This window comes from Polyodon spathula, chromosome 42 (assembly GCF_017654505.1).
Source record: "Polyodon spathula isolate WHYD16114869_AA chromosome 42, ASM1765450v1, whole genome shotgun sequence".
In the NCBI taxonomy this organism is placed as follows: domain Eukaryota; kingdom Metazoa; phylum Chordata; class Actinopteri; order Acipenseriformes; family Polyodontidae; genus Polyodon; species Polyodon spathula.
In genome coordinates this window covers 1,359,823-1,384,255 of record NC_054575.1, presented here as the reverse complement: position 1 = coordinate 1,384,255, position 24,433 = coordinate 1,359,823, and the positions used below count along the sequence as shown (strand labels likewise).

At 39.3% G+C, this 24,433-nt stretch overlaps 1 protein-coding gene across 6 annotated transcripts; it reads right to left on the bottom strand.

Moving 5' to 3' along the window:
* Positions 1-1,330: 1,330 nt before the first annotated feature.
* On the bottom strand, positions 1,331-24,240 carry LOC121305302 (heterogeneous nuclear ribonucleoprotein C-like). 6 transcript variants are annotated; one of them, XM_041236899.1, is made up of 10 exons: positions 24,115-24,240; positions 19,614-19,640; positions 9,608-9,761; positions 8,651-8,910; positions 6,656-6,728; positions 5,688-5,735; positions 5,301-5,458; positions 3,924-4,037; positions 2,596-2,735; positions 1,331-1,695 (listed from the first exon to the last, which is right to left on the bottom strand). In XM_041236899.1, the coding sequence occupies exons 3-10, from the start codon at positions 9,610-9,612 to the stop codon at positions 1,588-1,590; spliced, it is 906 nt and encodes a 301-aa protein (XP_041092833.1). In that variant the 5' UTR covers positions 9,613-9,761; positions 19,614-19,640; positions 24,115-24,240; the 3' UTR covers positions 1,331-1,587. The 6 variants fall into 6 exon arrangements, with proteins under 6 accessions (XP_041092833.1, XP_041092835.1, XP_041092834.1 ...); XM_041236904.1 differs by having other exon boundaries at positions 1,643-1,730; XM_041236901.1 differs by lacking the exon at positions 9,608-9,761.
* Between the last annotated feature and the right edge of the window lie 193 nt (positions 24,241-24,433).

The window sequence follows — 24,433 nt, the reverse complement described above, 5'->3', positions numbered from 1 at the left end:
GGTAACCCTATTATAATTTTATATAAAGTACTGAATGATTACACTCTTGAGTATAGTGCATGGAAGACTGAGGCAGGCACACAAGAGGATAGTGTGTACAGTTCGATCTCCTACACTAGTGTTGGCCTGCAGCCTAGACTGATGGAGCTCTGCTAAATTCTCAACCTTTCCCCTGATCTCCACAGTGCAGCTATTAAAAGAGCTGGTTTTTACTTTCGCTCGTCCCCCTGTCACTGGAGAGAGGGGAGAGACAATCTAATTTGAATCAGACAGTCTATTAGAGTCCTGGGTCATGGCCACCAGGTGATTTATACAGGAGAGCATACTGCATTACAAAATGTTTTGTTTTGTTCCCATTGACAGAGTTGTAAGTCACCTTCAGCATTAAAAAGGTGGTATGGAAAGGGCTTCTTTTTTATCTCTCATTCATGTTACATGGTTTCTAATTATTGCCCTGTTTATCACACCACTGAAACTTGTTTTTGTTTAAGACTGCAAGGTTAATAAGAATATGAGAAACTTTGCAAGCGAGAGAAGGCTTCATACAGTTGCTGGTAGCTGATTGATCTCAAAAATTCATTAAATTGAGTATCAAGTTAAAGGATCAGTGATTCAGCCTCAACATGACTAGGGAGCCCACGCCATCCCCTCACACCTCTGTCTTCTTCCCTCTGGCCCAAGTCTATTCTCACCTTATTTCAAACTGTGGCCCCTGGTCCTGGGTTAGAGTTCACCAGGCACCTGGCCAACAGGGTCTATTATAGTGCGATGTGGAGAAACAGTCCCTGCCTTCCTTACCCCCGGGAGGTGCTAGAGGCAATGAGACGTTCTCTGTGGAACCCAAGCGAAGACAGTCGGCTTTGCACAGGCAGGAACCTGCGATCCCCTGACTCGCCCTTCACACCACAGGCGCGCTTTGACTAGACAAGCTACTCGGGGGACCCCAAATATGTTGGCTCTTCACTTCAGCTGGGATGCATAGATTTTATTTTGAAAGACACTACTGTAGTTCAATAAGCAAAATATGGCATTATTTCAACAATTATTTTTACCTGCCAAAAATAAGCATTGTACTGAAGAAAGCAAGACGGACATGAAAGTATTTAGAACAAAAAAAAAAGCAAAGAATTTAACACAAGGACAATGCTGCCAGACAATTAGAGAAATGGATTCAACTCTGGGTTAGCACTGTGAGGCTTGTGTTCTCTACTTCCCTCTGGTGGTTGAAACAGGAAAATTTTTGGATCCTCTTGCCTACTCAAAGCATGCATGAGAACTACCATAACATATCTAGACCAAATTTATTTATTTTAAACACAAAAGACCCATGTAGGATATAAAACACATGGTTTATTTAAGGAGGTATCAAAAATAAAAACAGGAGAGACAAAGGGAAGGGACAGGTCAGAGAGACACCGTCACAGGGAGGGGAGAGTTGATTTAATTAGTTTCCGAAGGGCAGGGAGGAGAGGGGAGGGGGGGGAGTTGAATTAATTAGTTTCCGAAGGGCAGGGAGGAGATTGGAGTTGATTTAATTACAGGTTTCACAGGGGCAGGGAGGGCAGTGCCGCAGAGCGGGCAGGGTGTTTAAGAGTCGTCCTCTCCGTTAGCGCTGTCCCCATCATCCTCCCCCTCCTCCTGCTCCCGGTCGTCTTCATCGTTCTCCTCTTCCTCGCGCACCCCTCGGCTCTTCACCTGCAAGAGAGTCATCAGAACATGATCGAACCCGCCTGTAAAAAACAAGGAGAACTGAAGGTAAGCGGGCATCCCCCAAACCAATCACCCCTTCACACCCAGGAACGAGAGAGAGAGAGGAGGCTGGGAGGCGTCCCTAACCTGCGGCAGCCAAAGCAACTCCCTCTGCGATGCCCAGCAAAGAACAGCGAATTTGCAAAGCCCACATTTTTTTATATAAAACATCCACCTTCTTCCTGGATGGCATTTTCAATGCACCAAAGCTGTTTCTATACATTTGACTTTGTATTTTGAGAAACTACGGATGAAACAGTTTAGCCTGTGATAAACCGAACTTCATCTAGGGTTACACTTAAAATGCATTTAAAAAAAAAAGGTGCCTTGACATGCCCTCTTCTATATAAAACACTAACTTTTGTATTTAAAAAAAATAAAAACACACGGGCTAAAATGTTGAAACAGACCCTCGTGTTCAAGACAAGACTGCGTTTGCCACTGTAAAATGCAACTGTGGAATTTGTAATTGCAATTCCAATGTAATTGTAGTTGACACTCCTGCGCAACTGATTGATTCCAGTTCAATTACACACCTTTCCCAGCTTAATTATTCACAGTTCCATGTTCCATTTTGCATGGGGCGAACATTCTTGTTTTTTTTTTTTGTACACTGAAGTGGTTGAAAATCCGTTACAGTATAGTGTGTTTCTGTATTAGCACCTGCGATCACTGCTTGCTACAACAAACGCAGAAAACATGCTAATGTCTCGAGCTATTTAATGTTAGTGTAATAAGGGTTACTGCAGCATTGAAATTGAACAAAATAGCACTGCAATTGCAGCAATCTACTGTACTGGAGCCCAGTCTGCATGGTTCTGCTGGAGCAGAGAAAGCGCTCTGTACCTCCTCCTCTTCGTCGTCGAGCAGGTCCCCTTCGTCGTCGTCAGAGTCTCCCACCACCTCGCTCTGCATCTTCACTGCCTCCTCCTTCTTGGAGCTGCTGTGCTGGGGCTGGGGCTCATCCGGCTTGCTGCTCTTCGCATCTACACACGGGGAGCGGGAAACCAGATCAACACAGCGCTATTGCACAAGGGTTCCAGCAACCTTAACTGTGCCATTGTCCAATTTTGAAAGAAACACATGTATTTTTTGTTTTAACCCTCTGCGGTCCTATTGACATTACAATTTTTCCTTTCCGGTCCGATACTGGACCCTGTCCGACAAAAAGACGTCAAGCACGCGTCTCTAGTCGTTTTTTTCTCAGGAATAAAGCTGAGAAAAGCTTTTTCAAATGGCAGACAGAGGCCGATAAAAGCAGGTGGATCTGAGCAATACGCCCAGTTCCTTCACCACAGACATAAAACAAACAAGACAGCTGCTTCCGCATCCAGGGCTCGCACAACATCACTTACATTTGCAGAGCTTTTTGAGGTGTTTTAATAATAAAACAACGACTTGGATCGCATTATTGAGGAGTTTGGTGATAAAACGAATCACGACTATGCAGAGGCATGTGATAAATACAGAGAACGAGGGGTGGGGCTTGGCTGGAAATGCAGTACTGAGTCCTGTTTCACTGTGAATAAAATAGCATGTGTAAAATAAACAGCGCGTGTGAAAATAGATTGGACCTGACACGCCTGACAAGCGCTGAATAAATGGACCTCTAAGGGTTTAAATGTAAGATCTCTGGTACCAGACTAGGTTAAAGCAATCTGTTTGCAAGACATGCTTTCACAAAGCGTTGCACTTCCTTTGTTCACCTGCCTTTCAAAATCAGGTGCTTTCCCTGTTTGTCAGCAACGTGCTTTCACCCAAAACAGGGTTTCATTACTGTAAGGAAACGTTCTTTTCAAAACATCAAACTGATATACCAATGTGTATAAAGCATGCAGTTAATCAGTTTTATTTTTTGTAGTTTTTGCTTTACAGAAGAAAAATAATTCAAGCTGCAGTATATAAAGCAAATAACTTGCATATCTACAAAAATAAAATTCAGCAGCAATACATTTAAGCCAATTCACAAGTTGTCAGGCTGTTCCACTCCAGGTTTAACAGCCAGTTATATAAATGATATAATGAATTATATAATGAAATACTTCAGGGAACAAAAGACCAGGAGTGGAAGATCTTTGGCCACCCCTGCGCTAGGAGGTCTGTTCTTGGTTATTAAAGTGAAGCGAGGCATGGCTGAGGATGCCCAGCAAGGCTGCATCACTTCTCCTCCCTACCCGACTTCTTGCCATGGTCCTTCTCCATCCTCTCCAGGCTCTCGAGCAGGTAATCCACCTTGTGTTTAATCTGAGTCAGCTCCTTCTTTATGGTCTGCAGGTCATCAGCTTTCACTGAAAGGGGAGGGAGGGAGAGAGAGAGAGAGAATTATAAATCCTGCCTGGCTGGGTTCACAACGATCATGATACAATGAAGAGTGAAAAATCATTTTTAATTGTGAACTTGCAAAATAAATGTTTGTTTAAGTAATGTAAACACTCAAATATTTGAAATAACTTAATATAACAGATACGCCACTGTGAAATTTCCATGCCGTACAAACAGCATAATCCAATAACAAGCTCAGCATTGCTTTGTTTACATGCAAAATTTGCCAACTGCAAAAATATGCAATTGTAAAATCTACAGATTTGAATCCTCGATAGCATTAAACATAATAAGTGTGGATTAGATATCTGAATGCCTCGCATTGTACCAAGCATGAAATCCCAGGCACAAATACAGAAACATTACACAACGTTTAGAGCTCTGAACTTGAATTACTGAGTCTACAAAATCTGATATTGCAACGCAAGCTGTCTAACAACGTGTAGTGGTCTCTTGCGCCATCTGGCAGAAAATTTACAGAATTACACACAACAAACCCAGTCACAAAATGTCAACAATGTCTCAAACCGCGAGAAATGCTCTGTGGGAAAGAAGTACTAGAAATTACATTGAATTCCGATTTAAATTCTTCTGCTTAATAAGGCGTTAGTGAAAATATCAGCGAGGAATATAAACCTTCAACATCTAGAGGGCCAAACTCAGACAACGTGACAAGGATCACTGACCTACATTTTCCTCACTTCCTTCACCCTCACCACATATTTACCTGGATGTGATGTATACCCCTCTCTCTCTCTCTCTCTGTCTTTTTTCAGGACGTGTTGTTGATCCTGGTCGTTTATTGATTACTTGTTATTTTTGTCAAAACCTTTTGCTATGACAAAATAACGATTAATAGTTATTTGTTTTGTTTATTTACTGTAAGAAATAGTTGTTTGCATATTTTTATTGTGTAACAAATTGCTAATAGGCCACTAACAAATGCGATGTGAGGAGAGTAAATATTAATTAAAAAAAAAAACACTCCACTGGGCCCATCAAAACATTCTAAATCTCTCTACTCAAAGGGTTAAAAGTGGTAGTGAATATGAGAACGGTCGCTGAAATGTAAAACACATGGAACTGTGAATGATAAAGCTTGGAGAGCTGTGTCACTGAACTGTAATTGTACAAGAATACTGTAATTACAATTACACAGGTTCAATTACACCCCTAATTGACCCCATGTCTCCAACCACGTTCTTGGTCATCTGTGCTCTGATCCTCACCGCTGCGCGAGGAGCTTCGCTGGCTGCTCTTCGAGAAGCTGCTCTTGGTGCGCCGGCCGCCCCCGCTAGCGCTGACCCGCGGCCTCTTGGACGGGACCACCGGCCTGGACGGGGGAGGAGGAGGAGGAGGAGGGACGCGAGAGGGGTACGAGTACATCCTGCAGGGGACAGAGACTCTTAAAACATGGACTGCTCAATGGCTTTAATAACTGGATTACTAGTTTCGATGGATAGATTACATTACTAGAAGTTGCATGCATTTCAGGGTTTTGTAAAGCGCCTCTAGCTTTTTTTGATCACCTGTCCGATAATCTAAAATGGATAGGTAATGGTACCTTTGATTTGAAGCAAGTGAAAACCTGTTTAAATGTTCAGAAACCCTGTTACCTGTCGTAGTAGTCTCTCTGAAAATCATAATCCAGATCAAACGAAGAACTAGGAGGAAACAAAAGAAAAAATAGATTGCGATTCAGTAGATCAATAAAAACGCGTGCAAATGTTTAACGTTACCATGTTTGGAACCCAATCACATTATTAAAGTGACGACAAGTAATTGTGTATGAGAATGCGTAAAGCATTGTGTGTAGGGGAATTAACCCTGTAATCCCAATTTCTCCTTCGCCTGTGCCAACCTGCTAATTTTGTTTTTAAACCCAGCCTCAAAAGCCAGAATTACTCACAGACAGTACATTGTCTCTCACCGGTCAGGAAAAAAATTTCACAAGAAATGGAATCTAGTTACATAAATAAAAGCAGCTCTTCCAATTCCAAATATGCTTGGGCACTACAGGGTTAAGACTTAAATATTGCTCACGCTAAACGTGGCTTTTTCAATTCATCTGAATGTGTTAAATGAAGTTTGCATGATAAATTAGAGCAGAGAGACACAGAGGCTGATGCAGGCTGATGCACGAGGGACCAGATTTATTTCGGGTTAATTACACATTAAACACTGGAGCAACACATTTAATATTTTCAGCGTCACAAACACACGAGGGGAAAACCACCACCTGCCACAGTTGAATAGTCAAGGTAAAAAAAACAAAACAAAACAGAGTAATAAATCATTTGCCTGGTTTTCTAGTTTCAACTGCTTGAAATGTTAAAATATTAATAGACCAGATGTAAATTATATGTAACGGAACGCAAACGCAACTGTCCCATCTGAAAACCACACGCTTTAATTCAAAACACCTGAATACAGTTAAAATGTTCACAATGCTAGTCAGCTGCTACTATACACGACGCATTTTGTTCAGTTTTCCGGACTGCACACAGCGTGGGCTGGTCTGTCGAAGCTACCCCGAGCCGTGTCCAGCTGTGAAGATGAAGCAAGAATGAAATTCCACTCTTACCCATACATGTCTCCGGAAGAACGTTTCCCGGACTTCGATCGATGAGGTTTTGGTTCACATGCCAAGTTAATATCTGAAACAAGAACGAGAAACAAGCAGACAAATAAAAAAGCTGTAAAAACAGATTACTACAGTTTTACTTGCACATTGCGTGCTTAAATTTGGGAGCAATGAAAAGCTTTCCTTCTCAGTTCAGTCTCCACGCAGCAAGCTTGCTCAGGACTGGAGTGATTACAGGTTTGGCTCTGTGTGAAAACACAAGGGATTAAAAAGTCCCCGCCTTCGCTCTTTCAAAATTCTGCCAACCAAGATGAACAATTTGCATTTTTTCAACTCTAGTATCCGCATCTGGCGTTCCCTAATCTAGTGCTCTGTTCAATTTTTTGAAGGCAAAGTCTTCAAACGAACAAGGAGGAGGCCATCCAGATCAGAGAAGCAGACTGATCTCAAAGCAACCTCAGGATGTGAACCGTTCTCATTTGAACTTTTGTTAAATATCATTCCAGTCATTGGCTGCTGCAAACTGAAATGAGTGACCAACGCCGTAGACATGGAACATGCAGTTTAATCAAACGACTGGATCATAAGCTGTACAACGAAGGAGTGCTCCAGCAAACTACACAAGCCAGCAGGCGTTTTCCCCAATGAAAGTTCGGTAGATTAACACACCAGTGTTTCAGCTGACTTGCACATAACGAGGCCCAACTACATGGAGGATTCAGAACAGGGTAGTTTAGTTCTAAATTACAAGAAATCTAAACCAGTCAAAAACATTTTCAAATGCTTCCTCCGTAATTTAAAATGCATCGCAATACTTGCAGTATTAGCGACACATTTCAGGATCCGAGCGCATGTGTTTCACGCAGCAACGCAGCTCCACGCAGTTCTGCGTCTGCAGAGCCTACTTGTGAAACAGCACCAGCGTTGCTTCGAAGACTGAATCACAAGAATATTGAGGCAAGGAACTCTTGCTTCTCACCCCCCAACCCCCCCCGGGGTGAGATTGTTCAGAACTTCAGTCGCTACACAATCTGCTGTATACAACAGTGCAAGATTCACACACAAACAGAAAATGTTTAAGCCTTCATTTTGAACCGATTGTGCATTTAAAGTGAATGTGTTAAATCCGAGTCTGTAGTGCCCGAGAACGTGTATGGATATAACAACGTACATTTGCTTTTCCATCCTCGCACTGGACCATCCCAGACTGTCCCCTCTCGTCCCCAGGGTGCTAGTGACCTGGTAGGGTCTGTCCCCTACTGGGAGTGGGGGGGGGGGGGAGGGGTAGGGTGGGAGAGATTTCCCAAAGCTATGTTCTGAAGTAGGAGTTGGGAATCAGGTGCAGTCTCTTCCACAAGAGATACAGATTTGTGTGGATCAGAAAATCCAGCTGGGGACAAGGCAGGAATTTACAACAGCGAAAACACTCTTAACATCCTGTATTTGTCATCTTCATTTTCAGAACAGAGGTCAATAAAACTGAAGTTATGACCAGAAGCCAAGCTGCCAGAAGGGGCTCTTTACTTGCAGTATTAATGTGCTTAAAAAGTGAAAGTGGAGAATCACAGGAAAGATGCAGGATGCCTGTCCTAGTTGCTGATGAATCCCAGATCTAGGTCGAGTTATTAAAATAACCACAGCGATTGTAGCAGCAAAGAGGCTTGTGAATCAATTCAAAACCCTCACTACTATGTAAAAACTGTATCAAGTCTTTCTCCTTCAGACCGTTATCTCAATACAGTGTCAAACAAGGTCCAGAACAAGGAGCACCAGTGCATTATACAACCTTACTCATTAAAAACCATCAATAATGGGATCCTGAGTGGCGCATCTGGTAAAGGCACTCTGCGTGGAGTGCAGGATACTAGGCTTTATGTCTTTGGAACATATCAGATGGTCCGAACCCGTTGCTCTTCTTGTGTTCTACTGACGAGAGATTATCCGGTGGACACCTCGGTTTCAATCTATTGGCTCAAGATGCTACGGCATACTCACCCAGCACCTGCCCCACGATCATGCGGCCGTCCTCCCCAGCCACGGCGGCACGCGCGGTCCTCTCGTTCAGGAACTGCACGAAGGCGAAGCCCTTGTGCACGGAGCAGCCCACGACCTTGCCGTACTTGCTGAAGATGGCCTCCACGTCCGCCTTGGTCACCAGCAGGGTGTTGAGGTTTCCGATGAACACGCGGGAGTTCAGGGAGCGAGGGTCGTTCTTGTTTGTTACGTTGCCCGCCATCAGGCTGTTTGGGGACAGACTAGAAAGAGAGAAAGAAGGAAGGAAAGTAACAGGGTTGAGGAATCTCAGCCTGGCTAGTAAAACCCCAGAATTTCTTTTCTGATTCCTTAACCACTTTACAGCCAAGCGTTTGTCAGCGAAGTATTCCATCGCACTTTACTACACACTTTCTTAAAACGTATTTCTTTGATAAAAAAATTATAAAGCAGGAATTGATAACATTCATTCCAACTCAAGAGCAAAGGGGAGTCGCATGGATAATAATGTGGCCAAAGGTTAGATTCAATTCTTTGCATATTTGACATTTAACCGGCTGAACAACATTTCTATATGACGCACAAGTGATTTTTATAACATTTTTCTAGTGCACATAAACCTCAAAACTTGTTCGATTACCAGCCCAATAAAAAATGGACCAATACTACAATTCAGCAATTCTAAACTGATAATACAAGAAATCAATCTAATACATGGATGAGGGCTAGATAACTTAAAATACAACCTGCCAAACAGATATACCCTGCACTGGTAGTCATCTTAAATGATCAACAGCAAGTTTTGCAATTCTTAAAACACGGGCAGCATTGACGAGTGCCCAAAGAGAGGAGAGCGTGTTTGTGTATGTTGGAGGTCAACCACAGAATTTTAGGTGGGGTCAGTAACTGCCACGGGGGTGGGGGTCATGTCACATGTTCTACCTCTCTTTACCCTGAGACTCCATGTTATTTGCTTCTGTGGGGTCCTCTCACTGTAGGGGTGGGGGGTGCTGGGAGGGCGGTCTGGCTTCAGAGCTAGAAGCGATCAAGTGTCTGTCTCTGCAGGGCTGCGGTTCACAGATTCTTGTTCCCAGAAGTCAGCGGGGCAACGTCACTGAGGTAATACAGAACATGACACCTCAGCGTGTGCTTTTCAGCAAGTTAGATACCGAACCCAATTTAGAGTAAGTTATTAAAGGCTATCGGTATGTCTCACGGATTTATCTTTTATAACAAAGTTATGTACTTTGAGCGTTCAGTCATACCTGCCTCGATTTTCACAATTTTTTTTTGTCGCAATTTTCACCGTGGCAGTCATTCAAGATATATATTTATCTTGATTAATGCTGTACATCTAATTCTATTATGACTTTGTACAGCATTTACCATAAACGAGAATATGACTTTATCAAGATGGTCTCCACCTGTGAATTTTGCCAGTTTGTTTCCACGCAGTGTGTAAACAGGAAGTAACTTAAACATTTTAAAAGTTACATTTTTCAGAGTGCAATGTGTAAATATGGTTACGACTGTTTGAAAACTTTGTTAAAAATTGTTAAAACTGTTAAAATGACTTCTCACTAGAAGCACGTGTTGAAATAAAACACATTAAAACAGATGTTTATTTAGCCAAATGTTACAATATATCTTCGCTATATTTAATATGGATATTCTTTTGTTATTTGTAGCCGTGATCATTCAGTGAAATTGCCTGAAGTGATTTATACATACTTTCACTGTGACAAAAACCATTAACTTAAATCAGAAGTCATTTTTATTGAATGACTGCAGTTTAGAATTAATGTCAAGACAATGGAACCTAAATTTTCAGCTGGTCAACAAATATCAGCAAGCAGGGTTATTTAGAGAGGAGGGAGGAGAAAACAATGGTTAAAAGTTATATATATTTCAATGTACATGTCAAGTCTGTGCAGATCAATCTATTATTACTAATTTTGGTCAAGCTTGGGAGGGACAGAATGGCCTCTCGTTTGTCAACTTCTTTATGTTTGACAAGTTCAGCGACACCCCAAATAAATGTACTACCAATGCAGGGTATATCCCTCAAGTAGGTCAAGAGACTATTGAGCCACACTGCAATGTGTGATGTTCAACCATCACTTCTGTTGTGCAATCCGGTATCTTTATTCTTATATTGCGCCTTTCATAGTGGAACCATCACAAAGCGCTTTACAGAGGTAGGCTGTGAACTGTGCATTATATGCAGAGTCACTTACAATAAGACACTGTTTTAACATCTCACCTGCACAAGGAGGTGAAGTGACTCTCTCAGGGTCACACACACAGTGAGTCAGTCAGTGGCAGAGGTGGGATTTGAACTGGTGACCTTCTGGTTACAAGCCCTGGACTTCAACCACTGGACCACTTTCCCTTCTTGATTAGCAGAGCACTCTCTCGTGGCACCCCATAACATCTGCTAGGAGTGATCAGTTTCACAACAGCAAGCAATTTATCGCTGTGTACTAAAACAGTTGCTTTAAGCAAGTTTTGCAATTCTTGTATTTTTACGCAATTACTACTACTGTATTTTTATAATATGACGTGTTTTAAGGCACAAGTCCTTTTAGTCAAGCTACATATAGTCCAGGTTTCTTTTTTTAACTACAATCAGTGCGAGTGGACAGGCAAAACCAGTTTACTGCAAGTGTTGCACAGTAGAGCGAAATCAAATGTAAATGTATCTCATGACCGTACATAGTGGCATCACATCACACATTTATATTAATAAAGCAGTATATAAGTTATAGGACTGGAATAATCTGTGTATATCAATCATAGCAAACCGGGAGAGCTGGTTTTTTGCAATGTAGAGCTTACCACAATTTCACTGCATAACTTATCAGCAATTCAACTAAGTTACAAATTTCTGAATGTGTGGAAGAAATAATTGGGTATCTTGGTAGGCAACACTTGTAATTGAACTGAAGAACAAAATGTTTTGCTAGAAAAGGCAAAACCCAAATTACTGAAGGACGCGTATACACTAAAACATCATTCAAGAATCATGGTGGACTTCTTGCATCAATGTTTTCTGGGTGTTTTTTTTTTTTTAAATAACAGTGTGAGTCCATCGCCAGCTTTTGCATAAAAGTAAAAACACCTGCATTCAATTTCCTTGACTGGATTCTCTTTTAAAACCTGCTGCATGGAAAAATCAGGACATTCAGATTTGCAGTGCTGCGTCAGCATGTAGGCATAACTTTGGACTGTAGACTCAACCACACTGCTTTTTATTTTTTTGCATTCCATTATTTCTCATTCCAGTATTTTTTGCATGTTTTCTGCTGTTGAAACAGACACCATCGGGTTGTCTGAAACATTCTTACGAATACCCGCTACATTTGCTGCGGCACTCTACCAAATGTTCAACAAGAAGCAATCATCAGAACACGTGTTAAATGAGCACTTTGTGAAACACAAGCCTTCTGCCAGTTCTGTTGTCAGTTCAATGCTTGTCTTCTTTCTACTCAAGGATATTATCTTCAATTATTGCTCATCCTTGATAAACAGATTTTCGGGTCTTCCAGTCCTGGGTTTGTCAATTACAAATGATGTCTCTCTGTACTTGTTCATTATGCTGTGGATACCACTTATAAAAATCGAGTGATGCAAGCTATTTCACTCAGTGTTTTTCTTTTATACAGAAGCACAATGCTATGGTGATCTTCCACTGAAATTTTAGCCATTTTGTTTTAAGCTAATAGTTAGTCCTGATAGACCTTTATTCTGCAGTACAAAAAGTGAGCTTTCAGCTTTATGGATGTGTAGAGAGGAACACCTGACAATGAGTCAATTAGATTTGATTGGTAAATCAGATGGATTAGCTACTACAATACTTCATATTAGCTGCTCATGTATAGTTTACATTGAGTTATTGGGATCACACGTATTTGAAGATTCTGATCAATGTGAATTAAATATTGCTAAAAATGACAAGCTTGGTTTCTTCTCACCCAAACTAAGCTGTATTAATAAACAGTCAAATCTGTTATAGTGGAAAATATTAGTGGAGGCTTTGAGTAAACTGCCGATACCCAGAACATCCATATACTGTAACTCCTGAATGTGTCTAAGACTTCTGCACAGCAGTGTACAATTTGCCATGCCCGATTAAATGTGCTACTTAGCCATGTTGTTCACTTGGATCCTTCAAGATCAATCGGATACCAGGAACCAAACATGCTCAGCAGAATGCCATCTGCTCCCATTCCTACGTTTTCTTGTGTTCATTTGTGAGGTATTTTCCCCTGAAACCATCTTGTAGACCCTTAGAGCTCCCAGCTCAGAAACCACTGCACTACAATATTAATTTATTTAACATAAAAATAAATTATTCAGCACTGCCTACTATAAAAATAATCCTCCTCCTTTGTTTAGAACAGGACTATATTTTTATACTGACAAATACATGATCAGTCAACATTAAATGGAGGTGCCGCTGTGAATTTGTGTTCATTATCCTAAGAGAAGTTATTGTGGGTTTACTACAGCTTACTTACTTTAGTCCACTTGTTTCACCTAACGCCCTTGTTGAGCGCAATACCAAACAAACACTGTATGTAACTTTGACCCTACGTTCTTGAAAAAACTGATCCTAGGTCAACCCCCCTCCTTCCCCACCCGGTCCTTGTTGCTAAGATCCAAAGGCAATGGCTCTCCATCCAGACTGCGTATCGGCCCAGGGTTTTACATGTGTTTAATCAATTATAATTGAAGTGTTTGACTAATAAATAAGGACTTAAACATTACAAATATCTAAAAGGAGCCTGAAGCCCTTGGCTGCCAGGAGGACGGTGAGAAGTTTAACCCGCTGCAGCAGACGCTCTGATCTTCAGAGGCAACGAGACTCGTGTCACAGTGACCTAACAAGTTCCTATTAGTCTTTATTTAGACCTTTTTTATATAACGTTAACCCTGGTAGCCATTTCAGTTAGAATTAGGAGCCTTTGCTTTTTATTAAAACCACAATTCTATACCAATAACCTAAAGAACATGGAAGTATCTAACCCCAACCAAATCAATTACTTTAAAATACCACATCAAGTCACTGATCTTGGAAAGCTGCAGGGTCTTCGTTCCCCCCCCCCCCCCCCCCCCCGAGTTCCCAATTACTTTATTTCCTAAATTGGTAAAAACTAAAACAATTCATGTAATTGATGACTAAAAGATACTCAGAAAACATGCAGGGCTGTGGCCCTCCACGACCAGGTTTGGCAAACCCTGTCTAAAGCAATAGAACACAACCAAATTAAAAACTGAATAACTTAACGGTTTGCTATTTTGATTATAAATGTAGCGCGGTTTTGTTTTAGTATTTCAGTACATACCATTCTTTTCTGTGACTTCAGTTGAATCCCACTGTCAGCAGCTTAAAATCCTGCTTTTAGCTGCATCAGCCGTTGTTTTGTTAAAGACTTCTTTATTGATTTAACACTAACATCACCATAGCTGCTTTAACAGCTTTTGCAATTGAAATACCTCCTCCATGCAGGTCTGTTCTTAAGTGTTACTAAGAATTAAATACCCATACAGTGTTTCTGCTGCAGAATCGTAAAAATTAAAAAGCTGTAAGCACTTGCTTCTTCCACCACCTGACCCGCCGTTTATGTTGCATTCTGAAATCGATACAATGCAGCTGACAATTTAGTCTGGGCTTTGTAATGAAATCCAAGTCAGTGAAAGAACGTATTATACACTCCTGACGAGTGCTGAAACATTAATGAAAGTCTTTCTACACATCATGTTATTTATTTTATTAGCAGTCACAACACACACATTGAATCACAATACAGTGTGAAATAGCTACGCTACTTCTTTCTCGTCTGCCTGTCCTCTGAAACAGCTCAGCAAGTTTGTAACCGTCCTTTGTAATTCAATCTTGAATGATGCAAAACCCAGGTGTGATCAATGCCTTGATCACGTATGCCAATTCTTTTGTATTAGGTGTAGGGCTGGCCAAAGGCTGGCTGGTGTTAGCGTTTACTTGACTCTGCTGTGGGCACTCCAATTCATTATCTGTATACTGACTGAGAAGATGGCTCAAAGACGAGTACTGAATACTGAAGTGCTTGAATTGTTACAAGATTTGGCTGAAGGAGATTCTGATGGCGGGGTGAGTGATAATGACAGCGACGCATCCTGGGCTGACAAGAGCCATACTTGGGTAAAAGATGAAATGTCACCACTTCTCCCCATTTGTCCAGGGAGTTCAAGAAAAAAAAACACCTTGATACAGACTGTAAACAAAGCCAGATGAGTGACAACCAACAGCTCAAACTGTGCAAGACCCACTGCACTCCTCAGGTAGAATGACTGGGCCATCCTGAGAGTGTACAGGGCAAGTAAATAAATAAAAATGTGTTTATTTTAAGCTCTCTGCACAAATCATTGACCATCTGGACTGATGTTAAATGAAAGCTAGACTGCTGCATTTTACAACATAGCAAAGTACAGTGTGGATATACTGGATCAAATGGCAGAGTTGTATTCTGTCAAAGTTGGTAGTCGCAGGTGGCCTGTGGCTGTTTTTTGTTTTGGACCTGGCAGCCATCAACGCTTTGGTTTTGTACAAGGAGTGCACCAGCAATACAATCACTCAGAGTGACTTCACTCTGCAGCTAGCCCTGGAGCTACAGCAGAAATATTTTAAGAGACACAAAAGTCGGCTGGCAAATGCCCCTCAACCTTCAGCCAGCGCTGCGTCTACTGGCACACGGAATAAGATAATGCCAGGTTGCTAAATGCATTAAAAAAAAAAAAAAAAAAAAAAAAAAGGAACTTGACGTCTGTGCCCATTGTGAAAAGGCAGTCCTACAGCAAATGCACAGGTACAGTTGAAAAGCGTGTTTTCTGCATAGATTGTACTGAGAAGGCTGTAATAGCACTCCAACTCAAAGCACTTTCATGTTGCGTAAGCTGTTATTTTTATTTTATGCTATTTTTATAGTTATTTGCTTTATAATTTTATGTGCATACAGCTTTCTACACCTGTTTACACAGGTTATTGCATAGTTTTACGTTTGTGCTCGTTGAAAAAAAAGTTTAAAATTCAATGTAAATATGGTGTTTCTGCTCTGAAAACGTTACGCATGATGTTCACAAATAAAAATATTAAGTTTTAAAGATTGTTTTTTTTTTTTATATCAAACCCTTTTTAAAATGAAGTCGCACATTTTACGGGCGCAGCAGTTGTATGTAGTCCAAAATCGGCGGTTCTCGTTAACTGCATATGATATTGCACAATTTATATCAAAACACGTGTCTTAATCCATTATCTCCTATCGGGTACTAAAGCTAACAAAGCACTTGCCATAAAATTGGTACAATTAGCTAACAATTTGAAAAAATTATTCATAATATTAATAATTAAAAAAAGTGAACTTCGAGTCGATTTGCTGTTCCAAGTTAAATTTTGAAAATGTCAAACTCCTACGCACGCTCCAGCTGTCCTGTTGGCTTAATACCGAGTGCCTCTCGTGTCAACACGTTCTGGCAAAATTGAGCTACAACAGTACTACATATTGAAAGTCTTAAAACAGACTCTGTACAATCTACATTAACTTTGACCCTTTTCCAGTCCGACATTAACATTAATGTGATTTCTACAGTAAGTGGCTGCACTTTAATACCACTTCAAGCTAGTAAGCCGTGCATTGCAGTGTTTTGTGGCAGACTGCAACCACCAGCCAAAAAGGGAAGCTTCTCCAGAATTCCTATAGCTCATGCTAATCTCCTAAACAAGTGGGAAGGCTTATGGTCGGTTTGTGCCAATCTGTATTAATAAAATCACGAAATATCCAAAAGCACTTGGGTATATAAAACGTAATCCGTGTACCAAAGTGATTCTCCGTTTCAAAATTACTCTTCCATTTGACAAGTCATTTTTATTTCATATACCTATACTGTACTTTCCTTCAAGCTATGTTCAAGTAAATGTCAACCTTTGTTCTTTGTATTTATTTTAATCAAGTTAACAGAAATGAAAAAATATTAAACACAATAAAAAATGCAACTTGCTGTTAACGTTTACAGAAATTGCAATTCATGCACATTTATGTATTTAACTTGCACATTCTCTGAATCAGTAGTTAATGAGAAACTGCACGATGGGAAAGTATGTGTACTCAGAATCTTGGAAGACTAAAAATAAATGCAAGGACTGGTTGGTTCTATGGACATTTTTTGAATTTTTTTTTTTTTTTTTTGTCCTCAGAAAGGCTTTTTTCCAAGCCCCATACCACCACCAACCCCACCCAACCTTATACTTATGACTTCTAACCTCCTACTTCAAATGAAAAAAAAAACACTCAAAACATACAACTACTCTGTACCTCACATGACTAGAACGCTCAGTACTGACTTACGCTGAACGACTAGGGAAAATGGCGAGCTGGAAGTTTGAATTGTAATCAACTTAAGATTCAGTGTCCACTTTGAAAAGGCTAATGCAAAGCCGAGTAAATTTTAAATTCAGCAGATATAAAATTCAAGTGTTCAGCTTTGTCAGTTTGATAGTTGTTATTTTATTTCCAGTGCTGAGCTCTGCTGCGGATGCACTGGCTTTCACAATTTAATACTTATTCTAACCTCTCACACTGCTGCCCTCCACCCACCACCTCACCTTAAATGCAGTTTAAAATTCTTAAATAATCACCCACAAACATTCAGTCCATTTGGAGATGGACCATCATCCAAGGTTGATTTTTGAGACCATGATCTACTGATGCTGCATAGGGCACGTAAAGAACCACAGTAATGGAAATATGATCCCCTTGTGTAGCAGTTTGAGCCGTCCCATGTTCACTGCGTATTACTGTTATTCCCAGTCATAACTGACTTTTTTTAATTTTTTTAAATCAGAACAAAAACTATGTATTTTAATACATTCTAAAGTCAATATTTATTCACAGAAAAATGTAATCCTTTATTTTGGCTGCAAACTGCAGCCTCGTATGTTGCAAAACCTGGACGCAAGTGTTTAAAAAGGTACGTTTCCATTGAAAACAAAATCAGATTTTTTTTTCCATTAAACAAAATCAGATTTTTTTTAAGTACCTTGAACGTGCTTCTTCGGTTTGTTTCAAGAAACATTACTTACTTGTAAATTACTAGTCTTCTCTGATTGGTTGCCATGGCTGGTGCCACCAAAACATCCAATGCATTGCTCTCCGCATTTTATTAAATATACCTGAACATGAAAAACTTGAATCCAATTTTGTATTGACACTGAAACCACATTTTTTCAGATTAAATTCAAATCATTATAAACGATGACCTGGCCTGGATGCACAAAGCTTACCTCTCAAGGAGGTACAGCTCAGGTATGTCAATACTGCAAAACCTTTCAAAGGACTTGCTGTCTTATTTCCATCCATACCCATGAAGTCTAAAACATCCAAGGATAGAAGTACATCTCAATTTGAAAAAAAAATCTGTCTCAACACCCCCTCCAAAAAGCATTGGGACTGACTGATGAGACCAGTCTCCATTTTCAGGGACACCAATATACTGAACAGTGGTAACCCTAGACTAAGTGACTTGCTTATCTGTTTAGGTCTACCAAGATATTTAGACCAAATACATCAAATCCCAACACCATCCCAAAACCTGGAGGAGAATGTATATCCCTGGAAGCAGTGCTAATTTCTACTGACTTCCTTCCCATGCAACAGATATTGCAACCCCATAAGCTACAACCAACACTCACATACTAGGCTGCTAAAGTATTTGGGGTCACAATACCTGTTGCACAAGAATATAATTGCTTGACCCCACAAGAACAAAAACACACTGGAAAACTACATCTACAGTCAAGCAATTTAATGTACATGACTAGACAAATTCACTTTCCCAGCACCAAGACCTGATTTGCACAACTGGAGATTTATTAGTAAAATGATCAGGTGTCAGCATTAAGACCAGGCTAAATCTCCACCGAACATCATGAGTGTTGGTTTCATTATAATGGAACTTAATGCTGATTTTGCAAGGGCCCCCCTGATGGATTCATAAAGAACATACTTAAAATGTAGCACAAGCTGGTGTAATTGTGATAAATACTTCGTATTGATTTTTGTACAAAAAAGATATCTAAGCTTAATCACCAATAATTTCGTACACATTATCCAAAGCTCAAAATTAGCATCACTACCACAAAGGGAATAAGACTCCCACTGCATTGACGTTTGATCCATTCCTGTTTTTACTATGAGTTGACACACCTGAGCTTGTTACCTGCACATACACTGTGCCTAATCAAGCTCATAGTAAAACCTGGTACAGTTGAAACTGCTATGCAATCAAAGTCATTTCCATCCTTTTTGCAAGATGTATTATTTTCTGTAGAGACCTGGTTTATCTATGGAACAGATGCATTAAGTTCCATGCCATTTAATTTGAATGCAGTACCTCCTCTGTTGTGGGAGAGGAGAGTGGTATGGTTATTTTAAAAAGGCCACTGGGGGAAAACAAAATGGAGAAAGATCTACAAGCTATGGGAGAAAGTTATAAATAGGGAGCCAAGATAAATTATTGGGATATGTTCATTATTGCCCCAGCCTAGCACCACCTAATGATTTTGCAATACATATCAAAAACTTTTTAAAAAGCAGGTACAAGTACAGGGAAAGTACATCTGTCCAGTCTTGTGTAGGTCTTCATTAAAAAAAGTGACATCCCACCCCCTCCAAAAAAAAAAATCTGCAGTGGTGAAAGGCGAACACAAGCAAGAAGATGCAAATCTGTCTACTTTAAAATTATTCATTGATGTTTTTTAAAAAAAAGGCAAGAGACATTCTTTTAAAAGTTAAAAAAAAATGTTCAGATCTCTTAAAGATTAGAATTGGAACCATTACCAAGGAATTTTGATTTACTTTATAGGAAAAAAAACACTAAAAAAGTTGACATGAAAAATAGAACGGAAAAAAAGTAGAAAAAAATGACTTACGGGTTGTGTCGCTGTTCAAAAAAGTCGCTGCAAAAAAAAAAAAAAAAAAAATGGGGGGAAAAAAACAAAATTTGAATTAGAAAAAGATGTAAACGTTTTAGGAGCCTTAACAGAATGCTATCTGTCAGATGCTGATACACAACTAGAGATTTACAAAAAAAGAAATAAACCCACACACCAAAAACATTAAAATACAGTTTCACTGAACAAAACTAACCTTCCACTGTCAATTTCTCTCCCCCCTCAACCGGAAGATTTGCCTGTTGGTCCAGGGACTAAGGGACTTTAGTTCTAGATACACATGCCGCTGTAGTGGTATTTAAATATAAAACCTGATTGCTGAAAAACGATAGACCGACTCCCTCCTGCATATTCCAACACTGTGAACAGTTGTAAGTACTAGGAATGGAGCCTTACCCTAATTCACACCCACTTCAACAGCTTCAAGTGTACCCAGCAATTGATTTCAAATAGAAGCTATTTTGTATTGGCACATTTAGGGGTGAAACAATGTACCCTTTTCATTTTGAAATTAAAGATTCCTTGGAAATGAGGTTCTTGTGTAAAAACAAGTGGAAGGGTGGGAATGAGACCCTGTTTCTATTGAGTGCTTACATTTCCAGTAATATTCCTAGACCAACACACTACTAAAATGCTTGGCAGTACTCCTGCTGGGCACAAGTACATGCATATTTCTACGTGTCTGACAAGGGTGGTGCGTTACAACCCAATTATACTGTTTCTTTGTGAAAATGAAGGACAAATTGCAAAACACTTTTGACATCTAGGCAGTTTTGGTTGTATTCATATACAGTGCAGAATTCAATGGACACCCATTATTTAAAACAAACACACATTTTAAACTGCAATAATAAAAGTGAAACCACTTCAATGCACATCCATGTTATGGGAAACTTTTCTTTAATACAGTATGGTAACAAGTCAGACGGCTGCAGCATGCTTCAGACGGAACCTGCTGCTGTGAAAACAGGGCAAAATAACACAGTACCAGACAACATGAAGAATTCTACCGTGCACAAGTATGGAGGTGAAGATTTTTTTGCATTCATGTTTAAATACTTTTAAACTTAAATATGTTTTCTTTTGAAAAAGCTGACAAAGTAGAACACCATATTACAGAATTAACATAAACCTGGCACCCCTACAAGTTACCGTACACTAAAATTACTCTATTACTTTCAAACCTCTTGCAGGGTATTCTTTTAATAGTCATTTATAAAAAAAAAGTTATAGTAATGCAAAAAGATTGCTTCTAAATGTATTCCAGGCACTATTTGTTCAAATATTTGGCCCAGCACTAGCTACGATTGGTCGTTTAACATCTTCCAGCTTGGCTAAAGCCCAGGAAAACACAAAATGCCAGACAGATTGGTTTAGTCCCTTCTATTTGTTTTTAGCTACCAGAGATATGATCCAATAAAATGACAACAGCACACTGAGGTAACTTTCCTGTGTGCACAGAAGTCCCTATGCAACGCTGGGCAGTTTTACTGCACAGAATAATTTTTTTTTTTTTTTTTTTTTTTTTAATCAATTAATTTCTTAGCAGACGCCCTTATTCAGGGTGACGTACATTTGATCCAATTTTATCACTTTTTTTCAAACAATTAGATGGGTTTACCTTGCTCAAGGGTAAAACAGCAGCGCCCCCACTGAACCCACAACCAGAGCCCTAACCACTATTTCACACTGCTGCCCTATACAGTCATTATTATTATTCATGAATCTTACGTAGAGTTACATATTTCCATGGTAGAGGGAACATTTGGGGTGGGGGGGACAGTTTTAGCAAAAACCATAATTTACACTCATTCACAGATAAATATGGGTTAGTTGCAATCAATTATCATTTTATCAGTAAACATCCTTGACACCACATAGGGACAGAAACTGAAGCAGAATAAGGTGAAATAATTCAGCCCAAGGAAATCCTGTAACAGCCTTAGTTCATTTTAGTAGTTTCCACCGGCCCGAAAGGTCACCTCACTAATGGAAAAACTACAGTACATTTATTTTCTTTTGACAGTGTGCAATCTTTTCTGGTGTAACTGTGTGACATACTACACAATGCACATTGCAGCAACACTGGGTATAACAGGAATTTATGAATATTTGGAATGCTTTAAAATTAGTTAATTGCAGAAGTCTGCCCAAAGATAATGCCAAGCTGTAAACCAGTCTTATAAAAACATCATTAACGTGTCTAGGTTACATGGCTATCTGTTGAGACTACCGCAATAATGGGGCACGCAAGGGTAAAGGGATGCACCTCCAGTATTACCAAGGGGTCTTCAATACCCTTATGCCAAAAACAACCCTTTAACCCCTCAAGGCACACAAAGAATTGAGTGGCTGTTCCACCAGTTTCTTAAAATACATTTGAGAGTGACTCAAGCATCGCGAGGAGGAAACTGACCATCTGGATGAACAGATCCAAGACATCTGTGAATTTTACACCCTATTTCGTGCACCTCATTGCTAAAATAAATAAGTTAGCATCATTTGTATTTGAGTGACACATTCCCCTTGTGCCTTAAAGCAGTGGTTTTTCAACTCTGATGCTACAGGTTTACATTCCACCCAAGCTGAACGTAACTAGACCACCAACTGAAATTATAATTTGCTTATTTATACCTCTTTAATGGTTTTCAGCTCTTACAGTAGCTGCAGAGTTCAAGTTACTTATAACATGTTAAAGCCAAGTTGAAATATGTACTTGTTTGAGAGGTGAAAACAATTAAAAAAGTCCAATTAAGCAAATTCATTTAAATTCAGGGGCTTGTTAAGTAATTGAGAGCTCAGTTGGAATGAAAACCAGCAGACCGTGGGTCCCCTGGTCCAGGGTTGAAAACTGCCTTATGGGTTAAAAATTGTAGTCTACTTCAATATAATGACTTTTCCACATCCACAAATATTTGCAGATGCTAGTACTGAATTCAGACTAAGAACAGCAGCAACGGTTGGTCAAGAATTTCCCTCAGTAGCACCAATAGCAGTATTCATTATTACCTGGAGTTACACCCTCCGAGTATTTAAAAAAAAAAAAAAAATGGGCATTTGTTTGCGCCCTTTTATATTTTGAGATATGGATTTAACTTTAGGGGGTAACAATTAAACATTGCATTGACCCAAGTTTACAAAAAGGAGCAGTTAAGTGGTTTATAAATATACCATCAATTATTTTAACAAACTGCATTAAGACACTAATTCACATGTAACCGACAGCAATTGTCTGAATTAATATTGCAATGAATTTTTTTTTTTTTTTTTTTATGTCTAGGCCTTTATTTTTAACTCAAATCATGTATTTTATATCGTTAATACCTTGCCATAGTATACGAAATATGTATAACAATGCAGTAAACGTGTATACATCATTAAAGGTATTTAGTTCAGTGCGACTTGTCATGCTATGTGTATATATATATATATATATATATATATATATATATATATATATATATATATATATATATATATATATATATAGCGGCTACTGCAGTAATTTACTGTGCGACACATCACTTACTACATGGGTTTACCATTAGTGCTAAAAAAAAAAAGGTTTATAATAGCAATCGATGCATTATGCATTAGTAAAATTTGGTTAGCTGCAATGAATGCTTTTTTTTTCTTTTCTTTCGGGGCCATTAAAGGCACTGTGAAATCAATTTAAAAAAATAAAAAATACTTGAAATGCGAACCTCGCAATTGGATCACACAAGCAGAACTGGCCCGGGTGTGTAAATGTCGTTTGATTGCATTTTGGTAACTGTACACAGTTATATTAACCGTATGCATTTAAATGAACAATATTTGTAAGTTTGAGATTTTCTTCTTTTAAAATGTACATTTTTTTTTTTTCTTCTACTATGGTTTCACTGTCATTTAAAACAAACAAACAAACAACAACAAAAAAAAGCGTTTGTATATTGAGGCCTGTTTGGTCTGTGGAAGGAAAGTGCCTGGCCTACTACAGCAGAGAAAAAAACCAAACAACATCCTTTATATAAAACGGCACGACAGACTGAAGGTTTTAAACGGTCTGTAATCAAAATATCCACCCTTCTCGACACACAAAACACGTCACTGTACTCCAAAAACAGAAACTCCTTTCAATGCACAAATGTCAAGTCAAAAAATGCATTTCACGGCTTTTGCTTTTTGTTTTTTTTTTTTTTTTTTCCTAAAAATTAAGTTTGGTTGCTGAAAAACACCGTTCATCAGTTTTTTTTAAAAAAAAAAAAAAAAAAAAAAAAAAAAAAAAAAAACAAAAAGCGAGTTAAAAAAAAATATTGCTCATTGTAGATGCTGTAATGTGTTATTATTATTATTATTATTATTATTATTTTAAAGCAGTAGTTACCCTTATCCGCCACATGCAAAAAAAAAAAAAAAAAAATACGTAAAAATATATCCAAAATATTTCACATTTAAAAAAAAAAACACAGCTATATAGTTTCCAACTCAAAATACTCACCGGGAGTTTATAAATAATTTAAAAAATATATATACAATTCGCTATTTTCTGTTAAACGGGATTGAATTTCTCCGCGCCTCTTAACTCGCTCAGACTGTCTTCACGAAATGGCGGCTGCGAGGTGAAAGCAGACACCTCCGTCCTCGCTGAGCAGCCCTAATCTCATTGGTCATGGAAACACCCCGCCCACCGCATCTCTACCACCTATTGGTTAAAAACAGAGGCAGGTAATCTTTATGGATTACCTGCCTCTACATTCTTAGGTTACTTATTGGCGTAGTCCCTCGTCCATCAAACAAAACTCAAAATGTTATTGGCG